General features: G+C 40.4%; 1 protein-coding gene across 1 annotated transcript in view; it reads right to left on the minus strand.

Annotated features, from left to right (window-relative positions):
- PCSK5 (proprotein convertase subtilisin/kexin type 5) overlaps positions 1-22,960 on the minus strand; it is a 619,005-nt gene extending 596,045 nt beyond the window's left edge. Inside the window, 1 exon segment of the mRNA XM_021008523.2 lies at positions 22,139-22,960. Coding sequence (XP_020864182.1) covers positions 22,139-22,327 — 189 coding nt within the window. The 5' untranslated portion in view covers positions 22,328-22,960.
- Between the last annotated feature and the right edge of the window lie 24 nt (positions 22,961-22,984).

Consider the following 22,984-nt stretch of genomic DNA (forward strand, 5'->3'; position numbering starts at 1 on the left):
TATTGAAATATTTCTTTTACTTCAAGAAAAAATATTCCTATTGTTATATGGCACCAACAAATATTGGCAGCATGGTGTGATGGGAAAACCCATGCTTTTGGAGACAGATGACCTGGGTTATTATCGTGACTGCTAGTTGCTGCCTAAGTGATGATGATGATGATGATAATGATGACATCGTGTATGTAGTGCTTACTCTGTTCCAGGCACTCTGCTAAGACCTGTACAATTATTATCTCATTTGATCCTCACAATAACCCTGGAGTGTAGGTGGCATTATTATCCTCATTTTATAGATAAGGAAATCGAGGCAAACAGAGATTAAGTGACTTGCACAGAGTCTGTACACAGCTTAGAAGTATCCGGGGCATCTGAGGTACCTGAACTCCAGTCTTCCTGACTCTAGGCCTAGCACTCTATCCACTGTACCATTTAGTTGCCCAGCAAATCACTTCCTAGGCACAGTTATCTTACCTGAAAAATAACACTAGACAACCTCTAAGTTCGTGTAGGGGCAGCTAGGTGGTGCAGTGAATAGCCAGGCCTAGAATGAGGAAGACTTCAATTCAAATCCTGCCTCAGACACACACTAGCTTGTGAACCTGGGCAAGTCACTTAGCCCTGTTTGCCTCAGTTCCTTACCTATAAAGTGAACTGGAGAAGGAAATGGAAAACCACTCTAATATCTTTGCCAAGAAAACCTCAAATGGGGTCATGAAGAGTCAGACATGCCTGAAAACAACTACGCAACAAAGCTCCCACAGAGCTCCAAATCTGTGATTCTGTTACAAGAAAAGTCATTTTCTCTGTCTTTTTTAGGAGTTAGAGACTGGACCTATAATGGCAATGATATCAGAAGCTCCCAAAAGAGAAAACTCCCTCTACCAATGCAATTCAATACCTTCTCTTCAATTTACAGTCTTAGAATTGCCTAGGGCACTAAGAGGTTAAGTACTTTACCCAGGGTCAGGAAGATATTATGAGTCCAAAGTAAGATTAGAACCAATGTCTTCCTGGTTTCACAGCCGATTTCTATCCACATGGTCATGATTCCCTCTAATGGACTCATATCTGGATATTACTGAATATAGGCAGACTTCGAGTGCATATTTCCACTCTATTATTTTATCTCAACTACTAATTAATAAAGACACTTCCTTTTTCCTGGTAATGAGGACACCCAGCTCTAACATAAGGGCAAAAGTCAGTACATAAAAGGGATAGTAGATGCAGCAGGATTTGAGCAATAAATTTTATGGAACTCTGTCATGCTGTCACATTTCAAGGCCCTTTATGATAACACTAAGGTGAATCTATCCAGTTGAGTTAATAATTAGTTAAAATCTGTTACAAGTTAGTGATATACAGACAGCCATTCAAGACTCATGATTAGACAAGTTCATGACACAATTATACAGATTATACATAGTTCATGGGAACTTTTACATTTTTCTATTTCTTTTATTCTGTTTATAGGAAAGCTTTTAAAGAGCAAACTGCCTACAAATAAGAGGCTCCTAGTTTAATATAATCTATATAAATATCTGCATAAGTGAAAGAAAAATGCTCCTTAAGAAGCCCAGGGTGTCCAATTACACATTTAAAGTATGTTACCAGAATTTTCCTTTCTCAGTTTCTTTCTGAACTTTTGTTATCCTATTTCAAGTATCTGGTGATATTACTGGTTACATTTATAGAAAGTCATATTTTATAGCATCTATTATAGAAAAGGTGTGGTGTATTGGATGGAGGGTTAACCTTGGAATTGGGAATAGCTGGGATCAAGGTCCATCTCTGACACACAGTGGCTGTGTGACCTCAGGCGAGTCCCTGAATCTCTCAGTACCCCAATCAACTCTCTAAGACTATTAGGTGAGAATCTACATGAGTAGAATGAGTTTCCTCATCAGAAGTTCCTCATACCAAGTCCAGTTCCTTGCTATACCATGTTAATTATGTCAAGATATAAACCATCAAAGTGATAAGCTGAGATGTAACGTTCAAAGTCTAACAACTGTCTCAGTTTTAAGATCTAGATGAAAATCTCTATCCAAACCCAAACTGACCTCCTTACTTTCATATGAAGGCAAAAATCTTATGAATAAGAAGCTGTATGATACAGAAGAAAAGATCCCTCACTAGATGAGGAGTCTGAGGTCCTGGGTCTGAATCTTGAATGAAGTCTTCCTCTGCTACTTGATAGCTGTGAGATCTTCTGAAGGTCAGGCAATCTTTCAGTTGTCAGGGGTTTCCAATATGGCATATGGAGAAGACACAAGCTCCGAATATAAAACAGCATTCAATGTTTCAAGGATGGGTATTTATTTATTATGTATATATGCAAAGGAAAGGAAAGGAAAGGAAAGGAAAGGAAGGGAAAGGAAGGAAAGGAAGGAAAGGAAAGGAAAGGAAAGGAAAGGAAAGGAAAGGAAAGGAAAGGAAAGGAAAGGAAAGGAAAGGAAAGGAAAGGAAAGGAGGAGGGAGGAAGGAAGGGAGGAGGGAGGAAGGAAGGGAGGTAAGGGGTGAAGGAGACAGGAGGGATGGAGAGGAAGAGAAGAGCAAGGGAGGAAGGGAAGAAGAAAGGAACCTCAATCTGACTATGGCTGAACTCATTAAAATGAACTGGGCATTCAAGGGCTGTTTTCACATGAATACCTATACCTAGGAGAGTCAAGAGACCAGGAGATAAGGGCTAGAGAAAGATAACTTCCCAAGTTAGGGCAATGTTGATCTTTTCATTTGTGGGGTGGTAAGTATTCTCACCTCTGACACTTAAAATCATTGTGTGATTATGGGCAAGTCAGTTAACCCCTCTGAATCTCAATGTCCTCATTTATAAAATTGGGGAATTGGAGTATATGGCTTCTAAGGTCCTTTTCAGCTCTAAATCTGAGTCTATGAGCCTTTGATTTCCAAAGAAACTTGAACCTTGAAAAAATTATGGGTTAAGAAAGCTTAAAGAAGTCCATGAACCTAACTACTGAATTTGTTCTATATTGAGTAACAGGAAAGGAAACATTCTGGTTAATTCTGTGGGCAGAATCCAGTAGAGTCCTGAGATTCAGGGAGCTGCCAGGAGGCCAGACTCGACCTGGCGCTGAGGGGGTGCCTGGGGCCAGAGAGAAAGGATGTTGATTTCCCAGGAACCAAAGAAGCTGAAATAAGCAAATCTGGCTTTTGATGGAGGTAGAGATTAGCAAGTTATGAAGGGGAACTGGAAAATACTGTAAACTCTAGTCTATGTGAATTCATATTACCCGCTAAACTGAGAAAGTGATTATGTTAATTTACTCATGAGACTCCTTACATAGTCTGTTCTCCAAGAGTTTTCTCTATAATAACAGAGTTTATACAGTCAAAACAGCTGACCAGTTTGGTGGTACAGCAGAAGGAATGGTGCAATGAATCATAGGAGGAGAAATAAAATGATAAAGGTTATGACCTCAAGGGCATCCTCTCAGAAGAAGCAACCTTGATTCCTTGGGTGGTCATGATGGAGAATTAGGCTTTAGTATTTCTAATTGACCATCATCTTGCCACAACCTATAGTAAAAACAACTAGTAATTATTTAGAGTTTTAAGCTTTACAAAGCACTAATATTTTTAAACTACCCATAAGGAAACTGAGGCATAGCAAGTTGTCCAGGGTCCCATAACTAAAGGAAGAGAGCCAGGAACTGAACACATCTTCTGACTCCAAGTGCTGTCCTTTCCACAAATGCAATATCTCTACCTACCCATATTTTTCTATCTACCTAAGAAGAAACATAGAATAGTGAACAGTCAGCCTCAAGGATAGTTAGCCTTATTGAGACCTCAGTTCATGTTCTACCTATGCTATATACCGACTATGTAACCCTGGGCCAAGTCCTCTTAGTGACCTCTTAGTGCCTCAGAAAACTCTCTAAGACTATAAATCAATGCCATGCATTGGTAGAAGGTATGTCTGTACTAGGAGTTGCCTACAGTCATAAAATCAATAACAGGTCCAGAATAGATCGTTATTTCTATCTCTATATGTCCCTATATATCTATATCATCTATCTCTATGACTATTTATATATGGATATTCCACAAGATTCTAAAATTAGCAAAATTTTAATGTCCCAGATAATATGGATGTATAGTTTGCTGAATATCCTGACTGAAATCTTCCTCTGCTATTTGCTAGCTGTGAGATCTTGTGAAGGTCAAGCAATGTCTCAGTTACTGCGGCTTTTCGATGCAGCATATGGTGAAGAAATAAATCATAAATATAAAGCACTCAACATTTCACAGGTGGGTATTTATTAACTGTGTACATACGTAGAGGAAGGAAGGAAGAAAGGAAGGAAAGAAGGAAGGAAGGAAGGAAGGAAGGAAGGAAGGAAGGAAGGAAGGAAGGAAGGAAGGAAGGAAGAAGGAAGGAAGGAAGGAAGCCTTCTGTAATAACATAGGTCTTATACACACACACACACACACAATCCCAGATGTGGGCTGGTAAATGTTTAACAATCAACTCTCCGTGGGTGGCAGAGTGTTCATGACACACTTTTAAATTTAATCTGCATCATTATTTTTTATAGGACAATATCGGACAAAAGTCCAATAGTTAGGCTTATGTTCTTCCTTATGCTTTCTCAACCCACAGTTTTCTCAAGGGTAAAAGTTTCTTCAGAATTCAAAGGCTCACAGACTCAGATTTAGAGCTGGGAGGGACCTTGGAAGCCCCTAATCCAATTCCCCATTTTCTCCATTACCTTCTTAAGTCTAGAGACAGTCAACAAAACAATAGATCAAGCCTCCATGTGTAACATTTGCCAATTTCTGAGATATAAATGCTGAAGATTTAACAATTGGCTCTTGTAAGCTAGTTAGAGCTGGCACCAGCACACCCTATAATAACATGCAGATTAGTAGAAAGGCTGCTCTCTGCATTGGTAGAGGGAATTTCCTCTTATAGATTAAATGCTAGTCTAGAAATAAAGACACATACACAGTGTGTGTATACATATGTGTGCATGTGTATACATATGCAGAGGAATATATAAACACATATACACACACAATACATGTGTATGTGTGCATTCATATATGTGTGTGTGTGTATATATATATATATATATACATACAATATATGTATATATAAATACATATACACAACCATATAAGGAGGGACTACAACTACATTTGTCCCCATTTAAATTAGCAGCTCATCATTTGGGGATGCAAAAGCACTGCTTAGGGAAACTATGTTCCCAGTTAATTGAGTTTCCTTTTGAGAAATTCTGTTGCCCTGTCTTTATTTTTTTAAACTTTAATATATATGTATGTGTGTATATGTATATACTTATATACACACACACACACACATAGTGTGTATATATATCATATAATATATGCATATACACATATATACATGTAAAATATCTATTTTAATAAACCTAGATCAGCCCATGTAGATTATGTAGCCATATGTATTTGAGAAATTGAAAATCGAAATCTGGCTAATCCTAGGGTCTTATGGGAAAAAATTTACATGTTGGAGTATAACATTTCAAACATTCACAATAGGCTTAATTTCATACTATTTATCATCTATGATGACACGCTACGTGACTTTCACAATGTTTCTTACTTTTATGTAGCACATAGGCTCCACTTTTAACAGACAACAAATCAGCAAACCAAACGCCTTCTTAGTGCTGTTTTGTCATGTCAACAAAGGAAATCTGCCACTTTGGCTTCATTTCAAACACATAATTTGGAAGATAACCTTTCATGTCTCAGATGATACCCAGCATGTTCATAACAAATAAATCATTGAACTTACATACACACCTGTGTTACCCAAGACCTAAAACTAAGGGATGAGTGCCCACAAATCTAACTAAACTTTTCAATAGTGAAAGTCACTTTTTAGAAACTTTAAAAGTTAAGGTCAATCCAGGAGTCAGCATCAACCAAGGATGCAGCCTAACAGAAAGAAAATGTTTTTTTGTAGGTAAGGGAGGACTGCCCTCAGGGAGCTTACAATCTATTTCAATAAGCAAGCCATACACAGAGAAAACAAAACAGTACGTAGTCCAGTGCTATGTTGTGTAGTACTTATTTCTGTGTATGCTCTATCCTATCAACGGAATGCAAGTTCCTTGAAAGCAAGAACTAGTTATCCATCTCTTCCACATCTTGACTTTCCCCACTGAGGTTCCTATATATCATGGGTCAGCATAAGAAATTAAGTAGAAATTTTTTGAGAGTTTGGTGGAAGCTGTAGATAACACAGAAAAAAGTTCTTTTTCATATAGTATTTTTACTTACCATTGACCTACATATAGCCTATGGACAAATACTTAACCCAAATGTTACAATAAGGCACTGTAAACACTCCATAGAAGAAAAAGAAAAAATTCAGACTTCTTCTCTGGTATGAAAGGAGGGTAAAAAAATTTTACATGGATTTTTCCAGATCACAGGAGCGCTGTGTCCCTAACCCCTGAGACGTGGAAGTGATAACTGTATTAGTAGGGGGTGGGTTGGTATTTGTATCCCCAAGCGCCTACTATAAAGGCAGTAATTCTCAGTAAACTAAGATTTAAAAAAAAACCTACATGTAATACGTTATTATCATTTTGTTCTGGAATGAAAATCACCAAATTTTGAGTCGTGAGTTCATGGATTTAGAGCTGGAAAGGGCTTTATATGCCTATTCCTACCTGGATTTTACAGGGTCAGATTAAATGGAAGCTAAAGCCCAGTCTCAAAGCATGTAAAGTCACATTCTGAGATATGGGAGTGCCAATACTGTGTGTATTCTCAATGAAGATGGTTACTCATCATTTAGGGATGCAAAAGCACTGCTCGTGGCAACTATACTCCCAGACAACTGAGTTTCCCTTTAGGAAGTTCTGGTCTCCTGCCCATATTTTTTTAAATTTTAATATAGCATCACCAGGTGATATGACAGGTAAGTCAGCGAGAGGAACAACTTCTAGCCTATGGCATCACTGAATGCTTTTTGTTTTTCTTCCTTCATCTTGTTCCACCTTGTCTAGGAGTTTACAAAGATCAGATTAGACAGTTTCTGTTGCTGAACCAAGGGTTCCCTCATGATAATTAGTCTTCCACCTGACCCAAATTGATATGCTGAATCCACTATCTCTCTACCTAGTTTGAGTTTGGAGAACTGGTAACTTGAGGCTCAGAATTTATAAGAAGTGATGCAGGGCAGGCAGGGTATGCCCATCTAGAAAACATGACCAAATCACTCAACTGGAAAAATCTCCTCTTACCAATAAGAGGACACCTTTTTCAATGCATAGGGTATGACACTGCTTGACCACACCTGGGTATTCCAGATGCCATTTCTGAAATGCTTGTGCTCACAGATTCAAACCTGGAAGGGACTGGAGTGGTCATCTATTTCAGATCCCTCGTTTCATAGAAGAGGAATCTGAAGCTCAGAGAAGTTAAATAAGTGGCCCAAGGTCACATACAATAAGTGGCCGTCAGGATTCAAACTCAGATCTTCTGAATCAGAATCCAGTGCTCTTTCCACTGTACCATAGCACCTTCTTCAATGAACTTAACTTCTGCTCGGTACAGAGTCTTCATCATTGATGTCTCCCACTTTCTCCACCTTCCTATGTTAGTTGTACCATGAGCCTTCTTCTGAAAATTAATGAGACACCACAGATCTTTATGTAAGCCAGTGACTGCTTCCCCGAGCTGAATCCTCATGAAGAATATGTATGTATTGGCTATGATCTGAATCTTTCCATTAATATTGATTGTCTCTCTTAGAGGACCCTATTCTTCCTGCTTCTCATCTAGACCTATACTTAGACTCTTGCCCAAAGATGTCTTTCCCCAGATTTCAAACTGGAAGGAATTTTACAGGCCATCTAGTCCAATCCCATCATTTCACATAGGAAGAACATGGGACCCAGGAGCTTGAGTAACTACTTACCCAAGGTCACACTAGGAGGAAGTGTCAAATAAAGGCAGGATTAAAATCCGGGTGCTCCTGACCTCAAATTGAGAGTTCTTTCTAACATAATACCCCTACTGATGGCCTGAAAGTTCTTTGGGGACCTTAGAAGAAATACTTATCATTCAGTGAGTTGAGGCTTGAAGGACTGGTGGATACAGTCATTCTGAATTCTGATTCTCAGCTTAGGAATGTTCCTGTTCCTCAAGTTTACCTGGAGTGATCATGCAAGAGTCCCAAGGTGTGATGTCACAAGTGATAGAGGCAGCCTATTTTCCAAGAAGTCCTGGACTTTAGAATCTACTCATTAATGGAACAACTGGTTTATTGGTCTTTATGAGATAATAGTGTCAGATAACACACCTTAAGACTTTCTATTTAGCTGAGAGAAACTACCAGTAAGAATCTCATCATTTCTTAAACTGACGCAACAAATGTGGGATGAGTCATGTTGCCTTTTTACAGGCTTGCACTATGTTCTGCCTTATATTAATATTCTGCATTTACAAAGCAATAGTCACTCACCAATATCTGGGAGAAAGGGGGCAGGGCATTATCTAAAAATATGCCACTACCCTGTGAGGCAGATCAGCTCAAGGGGTATTTAGGGCAGGGAAACTGAAGCACAGCAAGGCCATGACTTGCCCATAATTATAAGGCAAATTAGAGGCAATGCTAGGAAGAGAACAGAAAGCAGATCATCCATTTGGCTGTCCAATAATTTTCAGTCTTTTAGACAGACTAGAAGCAAAAACAATGAGGTCATTAGGCAGCTGGTGGTGCAATGGATAGAGTGCTGGGCCCATAGTTAGGAAGACCCTAAGTTCAAATTAGGCCTCAGATATGTATTAACTATGTGAGCCTGGGCAAGTCACTTAAGCTTTGTTTGCTTCAGTTTCTTCAACTGTAAAATGAGGATAATAGGATTTCTGTGAGGATCAAATGAGATATTTGTAAAAAAACAAAAAAAATCCTGCCACACAGTGCTATAAAATGCTTATTCCCTTCCCTTCCTTTCTCTATAAACCCCACAATGAAATAAGTACTATATATTGTTTTTACCTTAAATAAAGGTGGCATTAAGTGGAAGACGGGAGAAAGGGAACCCTTTTATTCCTCGAATAGCCAATGCTCCACTGACTAATAAGTACTAATCAAGTAAGATGATCCACAGCCCATTTCCGAAAATGTGACGAGTCTTTGCCAGGAGCTACTGTATAATTATTTCTAAGTGAACTGAAGTTTGGCTTCCCCCAGCCCTGTGCCAGAAATTGAGAAATGGAATGCCATATAGTACAATTACTTGTTTAAACCCAACTAGAGGATGCCGAGGGTGAATATACTATGGGTTTCTAAACTTAATTGTTGCAGACATGTTCCTATAAGACCCCAGGTTCTGGGATTATTGTTCCTCTCTGCATTGTACTCAGACTAATTCAACAATGGCCAATTTTATTCTTATTGAGAAACAGCAGCTCCAGAAAGCAAGGCTCAGGCATGGGAAAAAAGATATGGAGAGAGTCAGCATATTTTCACAGCTGTAAAAGCTTCTCATCATAGGAAAAGGGGGGTGGGTGGAACCCATCAGTCCTTAAGCACTGTCCCATGTATATATTAACCCATGTATATATGGTATAAGTAACACTTTGGTCATAATGGGAAAAGTATCAGTCCAAAGATTAGTTTTATAAAGCCTCAACAGTTTCAGTCTTAGCATGAACACCAAAGTGTATTTTCCCTGAGACAGAACCAACTTCTGAGATGCCACACACAGCTGATTGAATGTAAAACCTAAGAATGTTATAGGTCATTCAAGATATCTCTTTGATGCTAACATCAAATCAGAAAAAATATTGACATCAGTGTGATTGGGATAGCAAGTGAATCTTGATAAATAAACATATATTTAATGTAATACATACTAAGTGGATAGACCCAGGAAGACCTACCTCTGACACATAACAGCTATGTGACTGGGTAGTTCATCTACCCTCTCAATACTCTAAGCAGTTTTCTGAGACTAAAGTTGCAGAATGTGCCAATCTGCATTGGTAGAGAGACTTTCCTCACTTAGGAATTCCTTGTACCAATGAAATCACAAGTCTAGTTCTTAATATATAATATGCATATTTACAGATATATACAATATGTGAATATGTGTATATACATATGTGTGTATATGCATACAAATGTGTATATATACATATATACTATACACATATACATGCACACATGCTTACACATACAAACAATGGCATAGTAGATTTAAGTGGCTGGTTTTGAAGTCATGAAGACTTCTTACCTCCAACACATCCTAGTTCAATTCTCCAGGCAAGTCTGTGAAACTATAACTTGCAGAGAAGATGCTGCACTGGTAGAAGGAGTTGCCTCAAGGCTCTATCCCTATAATATAGCCCAGCCCATTTATTTGATCAGCCTAACACCTGGGGCCTAGAGGAGGTTAGGTGATTTGCCTAAAGTGCCAGGATTTAATCCCATGTTCTCTCACTCCAAAGCCAACATTCTTTCCTTTAGTCAAATAGGCAGGGAAAAAATAGGTGTACATCTGCCACTTCATAGCATCTGTAGTTTCCCCACCTTCCCACCTCTCTCTGGAATTCACTTACTTCCCCTTGCCCCAGTCCATCCACTTTCCTATATGATCTTAATTCTTCCATTATAACTAAGCTCTTTGAAAGTAAAGACTTTTTTATTGCTTGTACTTGTATCTCTAGCATTTAGCCTAGTGCCTGGCACATAGTAAATGTTTAATAAGTGTTCTATCTCGCTAATTATCATCTCCTACATATTGGCAGATTATTTTAAAAAGTATATATTTACTATAGCTAGGTCTCAATCAGTATGAATAATCAATCTCCCCAAAGTGGTCCATGCATTATTCAAATTCACACTACTTATTTCCACTGGGATGGAACCAATTCTGATATATAGTTATAACTTTGAAAAGTGAGAATTAGAATACATAGAACCACTTCAGGGGGATTCATTACTCAAATTAATCAGGACCTAGCTATACTCATAACAACAGCATTTTAGGATACAGGGAGAAATGTGCAACAACTTACAACAACAGGAGAAAACATTAAATTGGCAGTAAATACAAAACCTTATAGAACACAAACCATTTAAAAGTCATATTGTAATATACAACTCTAGTTTCAGGTAAGTGCAAAGCTTCCCTCTAAGTTCTGGGTTCTTTTCCTTCTTCATTTGAGCCAAGCATTCAGTGGAGGACATATTTGTGGAGTCAGAGAAACTACCAGCAAAGCTATTATTACCTCAAAATCAAGCAGCAAACATGGTGTGAATAATTGGGAAAGTATGTGCAAGGCCATTGTGGTGTAGTGGATTAAAGGCAGACCTAGGAGTTGGGAAGACCTGGATCTTGCCTCTCTGACACTCTTTGGTCTTTTTTCTCTCCTTTGCTTCTGGCACATTCCTCCCCTAGAGAAACCTCTTCCCTGAGGCCATTATCTCCTCACTGGTGACTCTTTCCCCAAAACCACCATATTAAGAAGGCCCCCAGCCATGTGTTACTCTGACTCATTCCTCAGACTTCTTCTCACCTTCTACCTTGCCATAGCACTTACCAGTGCCCTGGTGTTCCCTGGGGTGGTACCATCTACCACCATTTCCAGCTTACCTATGTGCATTGTCTTCCTCTATTAGAATGTAGAATGTAGCAACCTTGAGTTCATCGTGAGATTCGTCTATTTGTATTCCCAATGCTTAGCACAATGACCACGCATATGATATATAGTAAGTGTAATTCCATATATATAAGTATTTAATAAATGCTCTATCTTCTATCTATCTATCTATCTATCTATCTATCTATCTATCTATCTATCTATCTATCTATCATACTAGTGAGCAAATTATCTAAACTCTTGGTGACCCAGGAAATTCCCTAAGGCTATAAATTATAGTCTAGTTGAAGATATACGTCAGTGGAAGGAGTTTTCCCACCAGGAGTTCCCCAGAGGGTTAAAATCACAGATGTCTACTATGACTTTGATGATGATGACAATGGAAGAAGGAGGAGGAGGAGGAGGAAGAGGACAAAGAGGACGTGGTGGTAGCAAGATAGAAGTGATAGCATTTAGATTTATTCTTTTGATACTCATTCAATAAGTTGGTTAGCTCTGCTGACCTTTTCCTTCTTTCCTTTTAGTTCTTTGCTATAAGAGATTATTTTCTGGGAAGGAGGAATACTTTATGAAATATAGGGGATAATTTAAAAAAAGAAAAGTTATATGAGTCACAATTTGACACAATCAGTAGGAACCCACTGATTACTGGGGAACCTTAGTTTTAATCAGTTACTTTATGTATCACATTCACTTGGACTCTTTTAAAAGCCTGGCCCTGGTCTTGGTGGACCAATCAGAGAATAATGCTTTTTTATCTCAACAAAGTCAAAAATATCTCACAATTAATAAAATTATGTGTCTCACAGATAAACGGAATAAACTCTTAAGTTATTTGGCATTCTATTAAACTGACATCTCCAAAAGAGATGAATGGCAAACTACTAGTAGTTTACAGACAATCAGGATACATCAGGCTGATCATAATTTTTTTTTCAAAGCAGGTACCAGAGTCAGCCTAGATGGTACAGTAGAAGACAGCAATGAACCTGGAATCAAGAAGGCCTGAGTTCAAATCCAGAGCCAGACACTTACTAGCTGTGTTACCTGGAAAAGTTGCTTAACTGCTTTCTGGCTCAGTTTCCTCATCTGTAAAATGGGCAATAATAGCATCTACCTCCCTTTCAAAGTGTTCTTCAAACCTTAAAGCATTATACAAATGCTTGTTATGGTCGTTTTATTATTATTCTTCGTTGTTGTCGTTCAGTCATTTTTCAGTTGTGCCTGACTCTTCATGACCACATTTGGGGTTTTCTTAGCAAAGATTCTGGAGTGCTTTGCCATTTCCTTCTCCAGCTCATTTTACAGATGAGGAAAATGAGGCAAACAGCCTTAAGTGATTTGCCGAGGGTCACATAGCTAATATGTGTCCGAGGCTGGATTTGAACTCAGAAAGATGAGTCTTCCTGACTCGAAGCCCAGTGAGCCACCTAGCTTCCTTATAATCATCATCATCATCATCATCATCATCATCATCATCATCATCATCATTATTTCCAAGCAAAATTATAATCAGTGCTTATAGAGATGACCATACAGTGACACATACAATACAAGGTCTTAAAGCGCCAGATGATTTCAAAGTCCATTATTTCAGCAGATTTTAAATAAATTTTATCTTTAGTGCATTTGACTGTGTTTTGGAAATCTGTATGTATGTATTTTACTTAAATGATTACTCAAATGCATGTATTTTTATAAAGTGAACAATAACTTCAAATAGTGAAATATAAATTTATGATTAAACTAGAAAACTAGTTCAAAATTAATTTTGATCCCCCCCTACCATAGACACACACAGAGAAACATTAATTCATATACTATCTTTACATAATATTCTTATTTTCCTTTTATCTCTGTAGTTACAGAAAGACTCTAATCAGCAAATCTTCCAGTGGGGAAGGACTCCACGGGGCTCTTCCTGACTCAGCTTCTTTTTCTCCATGGCAGTAGATGGAAGTATGACTAAGCAATTTATAACTTTAGAATCACCCATTCCTTACTCCACTTTCTAGCCTCCCCACCCCCTACTAATGAACATAAGCATTTGGAGGTGTCAAAATTAACTCATCAGGAAAAGGTTGGGGACTCCTGCTATTCTGGGTAATTCTAAATACCAGAATTATATTTTACTGAATATTCTCTTTTTGAGAAAGCCAGCCAATGGCACACAAACCTATTATTAATTAAATCTACTAGTAACAATCAGAGCTAAAACTGTTGCTGGGCCCTAAAGCTAAACTGAACTAGTAAACTTTTCCCACGTTAACAGATGAATGTAATTATCAATCAGCCAATCAGTGTGCAGTGAGCATTTACTGAGCAACTAGAATGCCAGGCACCGTGTTAAGTGTAGAAGATTCAAAGATGAAGGGAAAAAAAATCCCTGCTGCCAAGGAAGATGTATTCTGATGTAGACCACAACATGTGCATATATAGGTATAAATGAGATACCAGCAAAGAACATTCAAGTTACCCTTACCAGGAAAGGTAGACCAGGGGTCAAGGAAAGGTCACCTGCCAAAGGTAGTACTTGAGCGGGGTTCTCTGAAGGACACTGAGGATAGTGGTAGAAGTAGAGGTGGAGCAATAGCGAATTTCAGGAATGGGGGCACAACTGATCCAAAAGTAGTGACAGGAGTTGGAGTTTCATGTGTGAGGAATTGCAAGTAGGATAGTATGGTTAGAATGGAGGGAAGTGATGTGTAAGAAGACTGGAATGGGAAGAAAGACCTACGATGTAAAGAATTTTCAGTGTCGAATAGAAGAGTTTATGTTTGATTCTTGGGGTAATAATGAGCCATGAAGTTTATTGAGCAGATGGGTGATATGGTTGCACATGCAATCTAGGAAAATCAGTCTGATAGTCATGTAGAAGGTGGACTACAGAGGGAATAGATTGAAGGCAGTTAAAATAATCATCTGATTACATTTTTGAAAGTTTCATATCGATGGAAAACCAAGTCACTCACTTTTCATATTTATCACTGTTCATTCAACAAATATTTACTGAGTACCTTTGGTGTTTGAGGCCCTAAATAAGGTCTTTAGTAGCCATATATGACGAATTGGTCTCAAAATTTAAAAAAAAAGTTGTAAGCCTATCATCAGTGGACTACATATTCTGAATTATTTTTACTATTCATACAATTATATTTGTGTTAACTCTAGCAATGTCTTTCACTTTATATCCTTTTGTGGCATGGCTATTGATGAGGAATGATTGTTTATAGCTAATATATGGTCCAGGTCCATGGAAGGTTTTTCCTTTGCACAAAAACAAACAAATTTTAAAAAAGCTGGAGAAAGAAGAGGAAGAAAGCAGAGCTTACATTTGAATGGCTTCTGATGCTTCCCAATATTTTTCAGTGTTTAATACCTACAAATATGCTAGGATAGGAGATGCTTGGAATAAATCAACTTCTCACCCTATCTCAAGGTACCCATTAATTCAACCATCTCTCCAGCAGTATTTTCCACCTATAACCACATACACATTATTTTACCAATACGCATTATACATTTTGTCTTTTCTTCCTTCTCTCAGGGAAATGACATCTCAATTGTACCCCAAGGTTAAAAAAATGTCAGTGGAGAGTAAGGAAATCTTATATATCTCCATATAGCAAAGGCTTCATACCAAAATGTCTTGTCTATACACACCGATTAGGAAACCATTTTAAATTTAACTCATGAACTAACCAAATAGCTATAATTAAAATGCTACCTCAAAGGTATATAGTATTAAAGTCAAATACCAATTCAAATATCAAAGTTCATTATGATTATTCCTCTCCACCCCCCCAAGGAAAAAACATACTTTCACATTTTTTTTCTTCTTTCTAGTTCCAGTAAAGTCACAGTCATCTTTCTAGGATTAAGATTCACTACTTCAGTGTCATCTTTAATACTTTTGTTTCTTTTACACATACCCCATGTCCAATCATGAGTATTCTACCTCCATCTCTCACATTTGCCCTCTGCTCTTTAATCACACAGCCACAAACCTAGCTCATGACTCTCATCATCTTTACCTTGAACTATACATTAGATGTTTAATTGGTCTCCCTGACCAATCTTTCCCTCTGTCCAGCCTATCCTAAACACAGCTGTCGAAACGATAGCACAGAAACAAAAGTGTGACTATGTTACTTCTCTGCTCAAGAACCTCCAATGGCTCCCTACTGCCTCTTGGATGAAATACAAATTCCTCTGTTTTCCATTTAAAGAACTCTCAATATGGCTCCAATTTATCTAAATTAACCTCACATTATTTCCCTGAACATCCTCTACATTCCAGGCAAGCTTTTCTCTTTCTCTTCCCCATATCAACCAGTCCGTCTTCCACCTCTCTATTTTTGCATGTGCCCTACCCAGAATGTACTTCCTCCTTGCCTCTACCTCTCAGAATTCCTAGTTTCCTTCAAGGCTTTCTTCCAGGATCACTTCCTACACTGGTGCTTCTTGATTCCCCAGGTTGTTTACAGTCACATACATTTCCTAAAATTACTATTTACTTTGTATTGAATTCAATGTTTACATTTTGTTCCCTCCCAATAGAATCTAAGATTCTTTAGGAGACTATTTGATTTCCAGCTTTGTGTCCCTAACAGAACCTAGGTCAGTTGTTTCAGTCGAGAGACCCCATTTGGGATTTTTTTAGCAAAGATACTGGAGTGGTTTGTCATTTCCTTCTCTGGCTCATTTTACAGATGAGGAAACTGAGGTAAACAGGGCTAAGTGACTTGCCCAAGGTCATACAGCTAGTAAGTATCTGAGGTCACATTTGAATTCAGAAAGATGAGTCTTCCTGACTCCAGGCCTAGCACTCCATGCACTAGTACCTAACAAAAGGTACTTAATAAATGCTTCAGAAAAAAATGAATGGATGAATTGCTATATAGGTTATACTAAGTACCAACCAAGTATCCACGAAGGTGTAGTGTTAAATGGTTTAGAAAATAATATTAAATACTTGGAAAGACTGATGATTTTACCCTTGTAGCTACTATTTCCACTAATGCAGAATGAAATTCCTCCCTGTTTTCTGAGTTTGCATCATATATCAAAAAAGAAGTTCACTCCTAAGTCTCATGCTAGAAGTCTTTCTATCCTTGGTAGGACTTTAGTCTATTGGAATAGCCTTGGAGAACCACAAGACACCTCCATGTCATTATAAGGCATCACATTAAGGTTTTGGTGGACAACCATCATAGAATGAATTTTGTTCCATTTAAAGGCTCCAAACAAAATGGCATACTAATTATCCTCCCTAGCCAACCTTTGACACTGTTCCTCCCCCATCCCCTAGTAAAACAGACTCCAGGATCTGTTTTCCTCTTTTTTTCTCGCATCCAGCTTGGCATCCTTTCTTTTCTTTCTCTATATCAAAGCAATGCTTGATTCTGCTCACCTCCAGCCTTTCTATACCTTCTAGAGACCCCTGCTTCGTCTTGTTCCCACTAAAGTTCCATCTCACCTCACTGTATATCTACTGCATAAAGGGAATTCAAAAGCCCTTTAGTCCAACCCCTACATTTTACAGATGAGAAAACTGAGGCTAGTGGATATTAATGGACTAGTTCAAGGTCACGAAGGTAGTAACTACCAGAGACAGGATTTGAAACTGTGATCTTTGCCTCCAATGTCACTGTTTGATCCTTTGGAGCAGGCTGCCTCCTAAATCAGTAGTAAAGATTTTTTTTTCTTTTGCTCACTATTAATTCAAATTTGGAATCAAAAATTATAAACTGATGAAGGAAAAGAAGTATTGCTATTTCTCATGATGAGGAATCTGTCCAAAATAAAGATCCTCAATGTTTGTGTACAGTTTGTAACAGGTTTGGTCTAAACAAAGATTCATGATTCCTCTTCAGAGGGAAAATATACAAATTAGGCTTTCCACCCTCCCCCCAACTCTTTCATTCTCCTGGCCCGTAACTGGTCTGTTGGAGTATTCTGCTAATGAGGTCAGAGTCCCTGGAGTTCTCTGGAAGCCTAGTGAATGCCTACCCTGGTCACAAGGGGATCCTCCAGGAGTGAGCTGTCCTTTTCCCTGAAGGGCAACAGATTCTATAGATGAAATTAACTACTCAGGGGATGTAAAAGTTAGAGTGTGACCATGAACAAGCCAGTCAGTTAAGCTCTCTGGGGCCTCAGTTTCCTCATCTGTAAAATGAGGGGTTTTTGATCATCTCTGAGGTCTCTTCCAACTTGAGGTCTGTGATCCAGTGGTCTTAGGATCCTATGAAGTCATGGGAAGTGTCAGCTACTAACCAAGTCGATCCTGTTAGTCCCCCTTTTAGAATCCAGAGAAACTAAAGCCTTCCAATGGAAATATTCTATTAAAAAATACAAATCGTAGCCTTTTCTCCCTAATGAGAAGAAAGGATAGATCCTCTTCACCTTTTGAGAATGTTAAGCCCTTTGTATCATCTCTGATTTTTATCTTGACTTGCACAGCCTATTTTTCTCCAAGCTCAATTCTTAGTGAGCATCCCTACCCTGAGACTGCATGCCTGTTCTGTGACACAGAGCTTTCCAAAGTGAAAAACAAGCCCCACATATAAGCCAGCCCTTGACACCAAATAAGCCAAATTTATGCTCTAGCAGCTAGGTCTTACCTCTTGAAGCACAGATATTTAGGAAAAGGTCTCCAAAGCTATGACTTTCTCCTGGTTATGCTGGGACAACCCACACCTTTTGGACTTTGGGAAGGGCTCTAGTACAGCTTCAGAAACAGCCAGGAGCCACATTTCTGGGTCTTACAAGGCAGGGCCATGACTCTAGGTGCTTGACCATGGTAAGGAGGATTCAGAGCATAGAAAGCATTAAAGATGAAGAGAAAGACAAGTCAATGTCCTCCACTGACCACAAGGAAGTGACTGACAGGCATGTCTTTATTTTTTCCTTCTATGTTCACAGATTAAATCAAACATGAGGAAAGATTTAACCAGTGGAACCTGCATAGTGGTCTTAGCTAGTGAAAAAAAAAAAGGATTATTGATGTCTCATTTCAAAGTCTGCATACTAATAAAAGTAGCTAAAATTGTAAAGATAATAATAGCAGCTCATATTTATAATAAGCACTTTCAGGTTTACAAAGTGCTTTACATATATTATAAAGGAAAGCAATTTTCTTTTGCTAAGGTTATTTTATGTCTGCAACTTAATTACTTGGCTTACACTGAACAACAGTTGGCTTGATTGAAGTAAATAAGTTTTTAAAAAATGGGGAAATTCATGTTTTAAAGGAGATCTCAACTAAATGAAAGCAAATGAAGGATGACTAAGAAGTACTTTTGGCCCTGCCAAGGCAATGACACTGCATGTGTGAACTGATTTTACTACCCCAGTGACTACTAAGATAGTGTTACACTCCTTTGATCTGTTGAGGAAATGATTTACACTGTAAGTACAGCTGAATTTTTTCCAATTCCTATTGCATCAGTTCCAGGGGGTCCCATCCACAACCTCAAAGGCTCTGAACTTTGTAATTAGCACTGTCAAAGCTACTGGAAATGATGTTTTGGAGAAAATGGTCGTGGTGTTAGTTACCCTCTACTCAGCGCTTCTTTGTTTTTAAGAGAAGCATTTGCAAAGCCATGACCATAGCATAGATCTTCATTTTAAGGCTCTTCGTAAAAGCCAGGAAAGTTAGTATGAAACAGCAAAGCACATATATTTATTTGGGAAAGCGGGATTTGGTGACGCTTTCTTCCACTTGCGGTGCCAAGGTGCAGCAGAACTCCAGTCCTGTCTAAGTAACTGTCTGTGACTGGTTCCAGCAGGCCCCAGGTGTTTCCTCAGCTTGCTATTCTTGAAGCTGCTTAGATCCAAGTATTTTCTCACTCCCTTTGGATCTAGAAAGGATCCAGGTGCTTTTGAACTAAACATCTGTAGAATAAGAGCAAGCCAGGTGTTTCCTTACAGGTTGAGCAAAGATGGAGCAACGTGTGCCCAAGATGAATCAAGATTCAAGGAAACCTAAGTATATACCTCCTTCCACTTAACTGATGGATGAACTGATTAACAGACTGACTGAAAGATGTGTCTTTGGGAAGTCAGATCTATACTGGGCACTGAAACAGCTAAGTTCAATGTTAATCTCCAAAGACATTGTCACTTGCTTGGCTTTAGCACTCCTGTGAGTGCATCTCAAGGCACTAAAGGAGTGAATTCCAGACAAGGAGAAAGATCCCAGAGTCTCAAGCAAGCTGTCTAAATGAACAACTCTTATTCAGATTAGAAACACTTCCTTGGCCTGCTTTCCTTCCTTGCTTCCTTCCTTGCTTCCTTCCTTCCTTCCTTCCTTCCTTCCTTCCTTCCTTCCTTCCTTCCTTCCTTCCTTCCTACACCTCACGCATTTTTCTTCCCAAATTCTGCACTTCCTCTGTTTCTCCAAAGGACCTGCTCCACTGGGGGACTTTTCAGGAGCCCAGCTGCCGCTGCTGCTGCGCTGCTGCCGCTGCCTCTGCTGCAGTCTGGTCAGTGCAAGTAGGACAGTGCCGAGCATAGGCGAGCTAGGGCACAAAGAGCGTGACCTCTCTGCGCCGCCTCCTCCTCTGGCCTCGGTTAAGGATACGAGCCAAACTAGCAGGATAGAAACTCCCTCCCCTTTCCCTTCCTCCTTCCCCGCCACCCTGGCAGGGGCTGCGGCGGTGGCGAAAGCGTTGCTCGCACCAGCAGTCTCAGCCGGTCAGCCAGCCAGCGAGCCTCAAACCCCACGTTGTTTTTTTGTTTTTGTTTTTGTTTTTGTTTTTGTTTTTTGTCCAGTGCCAAGCGTAACCAACCTCCTCCAATCTCGTTGTTCGGTCACAAGTGGCTTTGTGAGATAGCAGCCCCAGGTTCCTATTCCCTGGAAATAGCATAAACGGCTTACGGATGTACAACTGGAGACTTTCTAAGAAACCCTGTGTTCTGTGGATCTCTTTATCAAGGCAGCAGCAGCAGCACCCTTTCACTCCTCAGATCCGGCGCCCCTCACCTCCCATAGTCCCCGAGGCCAAGCCACAAGAACACGCTGGCTGTGCTAAGGGGCGGGGGTAGGGGTAGGAGTCCCAGAGAGAGAGGCCTGGGGGGCTCCTATTCCACTTGGAATCATCTCCCACCCCCACCCCCTTCAGCTCCAGGAGAACGCGTACGTGTCTGGGGAGACGTGTTTCATTTCTGGGACTAGTTTTCCCAGCTCCTCCCAATTCATTAGCTTTCTTGTTTTTGTTTGTGTTGATTTGGTTTGGTTTGAGGGTTGGGATAAAGGGGGTGAAGAACAAAACAGGAAAGCTAAAGAGATGGATGGAGATCAATTATCTCCGAGTTACCTGGGGCGGGGATGGGGGCTGGGAAAAGGGGCACACGTAAATTTCACGTAATGCAGGACCTTAGCTAAGCTTCCTTGTTCTGCTTCCGATCATCCATCCCCACAGAATCACCTCATTTTATCTATATTTTTAAATGACAGGACAGCTTTGGGGGGAGGGAGGGGAGGAGATGAAGGGGGTGTAAATCTGTGCCTGTGAATAGTATAACTATCATTTAAAAAAAATAATAAAATGAACACCCAACGAATATAACTGAGATTGAGTAATATCTTTTTACCTGCTGCACTCTGAACTCAGTCCGCCCTTCCTACCCCGCACCGGTTTCTTAATCTTAGGATCTAGTCCTCACACCAGACGCAAAACCTTCCCGGACGAGAACTCGCAGGCAGATCTTAAGGGAGAAGTTTCCAGCCTCCACCTCCCATTACCACCCCCTACATCTAGACTCTCCGGTTCACTTCCACCCCTCCAGAGAGGAGGGAAGGAGAGAGAGCTCTCTTCCCAAATATGCAACAGGGCTTCCACCAAGGGAAAGCCCTCTCCCAGCACACACCCCTCCCGTCCCCTTCTCCTCCTCCACTCCAAACGCCCTTCTCTTCTGCGCTCCACTGTGTTCAGTCTCTAGACTCGGAAACTTCTTTCTCGTCTCAAGTCGGTGCTATCCAGTTTAACCTCTTCACTGTCTGACCTCTCCAACCCTCCAACAAATGACTTATTTCCAGACACCCCCTCCAATAATACACACACACACACACACACACACACACACACACACACACACACACACGAGGAGGAATGTGCAGAGGACCCGAGTTGAAGGAAAGCACCACCCCCTCTCCGCCTGCCCCGAACCACTTGGAAACAACCTCGAGAATTTTGTATAGTGTGTGGCATGCGTATGGGTTGTGTGCGTGTCCCAGGATCGCACAAGGGGGTGGGGTGGAGGGACGACTGGGGAAGGCAAGCAGCAGCACATCTGGAGGTAGGGGAAGTAGAAGGCTAGGGGGCGGGGAAGTGAGCCGCTAGCTCGGCTTCGTTCGCCGGGGTCCGCTGCCAGAGTTATCTCCACCGCTGAGGCTCCAGCGGGAGGCGGGATGGGAAAGTTTCAAAGAGTCCGGGGTGGGAGGGGGAAAGGGGGAGATAACTAAAGGGATGGTGGGGGGGATGTTGCCGGTTACCTGTCCAATATTGATGAATCCGTATTTGCTAGCTATCCTGTTGGCCTCCTGGAATCCCCCGGCGATCTTTACAGCCCAGTGGTTGGTGTACACGCGAGTCCTACATACTGGCAGCAGGCAGCCCAAAAGCAGGGCCAACACACAGAGCAGGTCCAATCGCCCCAGGCAGCACCGACTCCTCCAGACCATCGTCCTTTCTCCTCCTCGGGAAACCACCCCAATCAACACAACTTCTCTTTCAAAGCTCCCTTTCCCCTGGGCTCCAGCGGCTCCTTAACGTTCACCACTGCCAGTCAGACAATCCCCAGCCGCAGCGAGAAACCCTTCCAAATTTAGGTGGAAGAAACTAGAAATAGCTTGGAATATTGCATTGGACCTTGCGCTGGCTTTTAGACCATTTCTGATTGTTAAGGTGAACTACCTTATCCTCTCCCCTTCAGGAGATGAAGTGAGTGGATAGGGGCTGCTCTCCCAGTTTTGAAGCTTTTAGGTTTGTTTGGTTTTCTCTTTACAGATGAATGTTTTGAGTTTGTCTTTCTTCTTCACCGCAGTTCTTTACCTCCTTCTCACTCCTTTTCTTTTCTCCCCACTTGATTATCTTGTGTTTTCTTTCTTCTTCTTCCTCCTTCTTTTTCCCTAAGGCCCAGAGAGCAGCAGCGGCAGCAAGCAGCAGCAAGCAGCAGCAGCAACAGCAGCAGCAGCAGCAGCAACAGCAGCAGCAGCAGCAGCAGCAGCAGCAGCAGCAGCAGCAGCAGCAGCAGCAGCAGGCAGTGTGAGTGTTGGCAGCTGAGCGCCTCTTCGGCTCCGTCAGAGTCAGAAACCTCCCTCCCTCCCTCCCTCTCTCTC

Source organism: Phascolarctos cinereus, unplaced genomic scaffold (assembly GCF_003287225.1).
Source record: "Phascolarctos cinereus isolate Bilbo 61053 unplaced genomic scaffold, phaCin_HiC Scaffold_4;HRSCAF=312, whole genome shotgun sequence".
Taxonomy (NCBI): Eukaryota; Metazoa; Chordata; class Mammalia; order Diprotodontia; family Phascolarctidae; genus Phascolarctos; species Phascolarctos cinereus.